We start from the raw sequence: 4206 nt of genomic DNA, 5'->3' as shown, positions 1-4206 counted from the left end.
ATTATCTGCTAATTCAAACTCCCACTGGAACCTTATTAAACGGGGTAGTGTAAGATTTGAAGTTCGATTCGAAAAAGCTCTAACCACAACTGTTAATTGCATAGTATACGCAGAGTTTGATAACGTAATTGAAATTAATAAAAATCGAGACGTTAGTTTAGACTACAACAGTTAAGAATTAATATAAATGGAGATATTTACTTTTTAAGTCATTTCTTAACCATCCATTCAGTAAAGAAGATTATTTTACATTTTAATTTATTTATAATTAAAGTTTCAATGGATACCAAAGAGATAGAAAACTATTTAAAAAAAATTGATGCAAATATTCACTTCAATGTATTTGCAGCTAATAAGATACCGATATATTTAACACCACCAGCTTATTTAATATCCAATTTAGACCCCGATACAAAACCTGGATCTCACTGGGTAGCGATATACGTGGGTACTAATGGTGTCGGTGAATATTTTGACTCGTTTGGTCGAAAACCAATGGATTATCATGAAATGTTTCTAAAAACCAACTGTAAGAAGTGGATTCATAACAACAAAGTACTGCAAAACTATTTCAGCTCATTTTGTGGAATGTATTGTTTAGTTTATATATATTTTAAATATAACGACATCTCAATGTCACAATTTCTTAATGTATTTTCAGATAATACTTTGTATAATGATCAACTGTTACAATATATGTTTAAGACTTTATTTTTAGAGAAATGAAATAAAAAAGAATGGTTTGAAAAATTATAGTTTTATTTGCATGAAAATCTTACATAACATTTTTATTAAAAATGAATCTTAAAGTACCCATAACTATAACTTAAGTGTACACTGTGATGAGAGCGAATGGAGCGAATCTTGCATAGTTTCTTCATCATCTGTTGCGGGGCCTCGTATCCCAAATAGTGCATCTTCCTTCCCAACGAAGTCAACAGGGCTGTAGAGACTTGGTGATGGTGATGGACTTCTATCTAATTGCGAATACCAATTTTCATCTTCTATCTCTTCCAAATTTACTGTATTTTCTACTTCTTCACATATTGTAACCATTTCTTCGTCATAAATGGTCTCGTTCAGTTCACAAAGTTGAGGCGACATCGTGTAGTTGGACATAGTGTAATGAAATATGAAGTTCGTATTTCGAAGCAAAACACTTTTATACTTTGTTGTATCGGCGAAGAGTGGGGGGACTCGGCTTAGGCAGTTATCAGAAAAAACGCATGTGTATGCACCGATCATTATGATCCTAAGCTAGCTAAACCATACTTTATAAGTACTAGTATTAGTAGTTATTGCTTGTTATCTCTGTCGATAAAATATTTTTTACAATCATGTCTTCCTGCGATCTGCTTTGTTATGTTGTAAATAATATCTCGCGTGCTGTGATAAAATTTATCAGCGTCTGATTTCACGTAGTACTTTAATCGTAAATCTGCATATTTCCAGTAATCAATAGGTAAAACCCCTTCCAGATTCTTCATGTCATAGACATCTATTTTGATGAGATGACTTGCACTGACACCATCACCATCATTGGATGAGATATAGGATAGACCTCCATCAGTCGCTTGAGCTACCGATGACGAAATAGTAGTTCTCCTCTTTTTCTTTGGTTTTTCGAAAAATACATCTATATTGTTTTGCTCCGTTGGTTTGCTCCTTTTTGAAGCAGTCTTTTTATTATTTAATGTGGAATCACTCGCATCTTGATCATCTGGCACATTGAGTGGATAGTAGTAATGCTTGTAAGTGAATTCTTCCTGTGAGTCCTGAAATAAAAAGGTAATAGTGCATAAGATTAAGGTGATACTTTAACTAATAGAATTACAAAAACTAATTATAATATTTACTTAAATTTATAAAAGTTTATAAAAGATCCTAGTTACCGCTAAAATTGCAAACTTACCGTCATGATGGATGGAAATATGTAGATTCACAACACAATCGCTCTAGACGGGTGATTTATATTTAAGACTTATAGCACTGATATTTGATCCTAACGATCTGGCACCGAGTAAACTTGTGACACAAAATTACAATGGTGCGTTTTTATACACACATCTTTTTAGGCAAGAGTCAACATGTTTTCATGCAGCTGCATGTGTCATATTTTTTTGTATCTACTAAGAGAACACATTATCATAAAAGCTTGGGTTAATTTTTTGTTAGTCCTTCTTAATGGGATTATAAATCTTCGAAACAAACACGAATGTACATGCTCTGAAACACCTGCATGCGATATCAGTTTTTGCATCTACCTAAAGTTAATGGGCGATAAAAACAGATTGAGTGGACTAACTAAAAAAATCAACGACACGATCGATCGTGAATTTTGTTAATTTTTTGTTAATGAGATAATAAATATATTTTAAACTGACACGAGAGAGCATCTCACATATTTTTGCAAGAGAACACATTATCATAAAAGCTTGGGTTAAGTTTCTACGAAATGCATTGCTATCAAATTCTAATTTACTTATTCATTATAAACAATATCAGTCATCCAATATGGTGATAACATGATAAACTCGTATTTAAACATTTTATGAAAATACAGTCATACATACAGAAAAATACCTCCTTTTTTAAAGTCGGTTAAGGACAAAATTGTAGAAATGCATGGATCGACGGGTGAGGGGATAAGGGGCGGGGGGCATTGTTAAAACCCCCTGGCGCCGGAGCAGGTACGTACCCCCGATGAAAAAATGAGAAAGTGACGCCTTGGACATTCCGAAGTTATTTTGACGCGTACGGTACTCATTGTTAGAGCTAGCGTAGGTAGCAGGTACCTACAGCCTCGCACGCAATCATTCACTAGATGAGTGGTAGGAGATTCCAATTGCCCTTTTAGTTTCCCGCTAACGACCCGATCGATATATGTTAGGTTAGGTTAGGTTAGGTTAGGTTTGAGCCAATGGTCTAAAAACGGCGAACATCCAGAGCCAATGGTGGTGGTCTTTTTTTGTGGGCGGGACAATTTTTTTTCGCGGACCCCCCGGGGTGGCCCAGAATCGACTTTCTACACTACTCCTTTACTTGTTCTATAAGACCTATCTGCTCAATTTCATGATTCTAGGTCAACGGGAAGTTCCCATACCTTTTCTTGACAGACACGACAGACGGACAATCAGATAGACAGACAACGAAGTGATCCTGTAAGGATTCCTTTTTTCCTTTTTAGGTACGGAACCCTATAAAACTGCCCGGACTTTACTTTATTGTAACCCAAAGTATTTTTTTAATCCGACAAGAAGTATTTTTCCATTGTTTAAATGGTTAATTAAATTAACAGCGTGGTTACTAAAACAATTCACCAACAGGCACTATAAACACAAAGTTCGCTCTGTACATTTAAAAGCAATAATGAGGTAATAATGGAAGTTGCTGCGAGTCAATTAACTGGGACTAGGCGAGTAATTAAGAGGGAAACTATGTTCATGTAAACATCTTACGGCAGTCAGTAGGAAAATGTTAACTTAAACATGGCCAAAGAAAAACATCTTCACATAACTAAGTAAGCTTTTCGGAACTTTCCTAGGTTTTGTCACATTTTGTGGTTTGTTACAAGTCAAGCGGAGTGGAACGCAGACATACCTACTTATGCGCTTCGACAAATCAGATTATTGAGAGACTGTTTGTCCCGCCCCGGCTTTGTTTGTTTGAAATTCTATTAGTGGTAGTCTATGTTATACCTAATAGTTATATATAACATACCTACCTAAATAGTTTCTACACCCAGCGATTTAAGCTGCAAAATTATTTAAACTAGCCTTTTCCATCGATTTTGTCAGCGTAGAATTAAATTTTAAAAAATCCCGTGTAACCTAAAATCACTTCTTGTAAAGCACCTGCTTGTGAAAATCTCTTACTTTCCTAGAGTATCCTAAAATCCAGACATTTTCTTTAATTTTAACTGAAAGCCAAAATGCTAAGGTGCCATCTCCACGGACGAGAGAATCGCGGCGATAGTCTCGCCGTGTGGCAGAATTCGATACAAACTATCGCCGCGATTGTATCGCCCTGTGGAGATTGGCTTATAGAGTTTGTATCGAATTTTGTAACACGGCGACAATATCGCCGCGATTCTCTCGTCCGTGGAGATGGCGCCTAAATTTTTATACAACAAAGACTTTCATACAAACTTTCATCCCATATTTAGGCGTGAAATTTCCAAAAGTCCTGCAAAAATATGTGTTTCGG

At 35.5% G+C, this 4206-nt stretch overlaps 1 protein-coding gene across 1 annotated transcript; it reads right to left on the bottom strand.

The window, feature by feature from the left end:
- Nucleotides 1–239: 239 nt before the first annotated feature.
- Nucleotides 240–2964, bottom strand: LOC138403070 (uncharacterized). Its single transcript, XM_069502075.1, has 2 exons — nt 1913–2964; nt 240–1775 (listed from the first exon to the last, which is right to left on the bottom strand). Exons 1-2 carry the CDS (start codon nt 1916–1918, stop codon nt 1296–1298), a joined length of 486 nt encoding a protein of 161 aa, XP_069358176.1. The 5' UTR covers nt 1919–2964; the 3' UTR covers nt 240–1295.
- Nucleotides 2965–4206: the final 1242 nt, after the last annotated feature.

Source organism: Maniola hyperantus, chromosome 12 (genome assembly GCF_902806685.2).
Source record: "Maniola hyperantus chromosome 12, iAphHyp1.2, whole genome shotgun sequence".
NCBI classification, from domain to species: domain Eukaryota; kingdom Metazoa; phylum Arthropoda; class Insecta; order Lepidoptera; family Nymphalidae; genus Maniola; species Maniola hyperantus.
The sequence above is the reverse complement of the archived record's forward strand: the minus strand, read 5'-3'. Positions and strand labels throughout refer to the sequence as shown.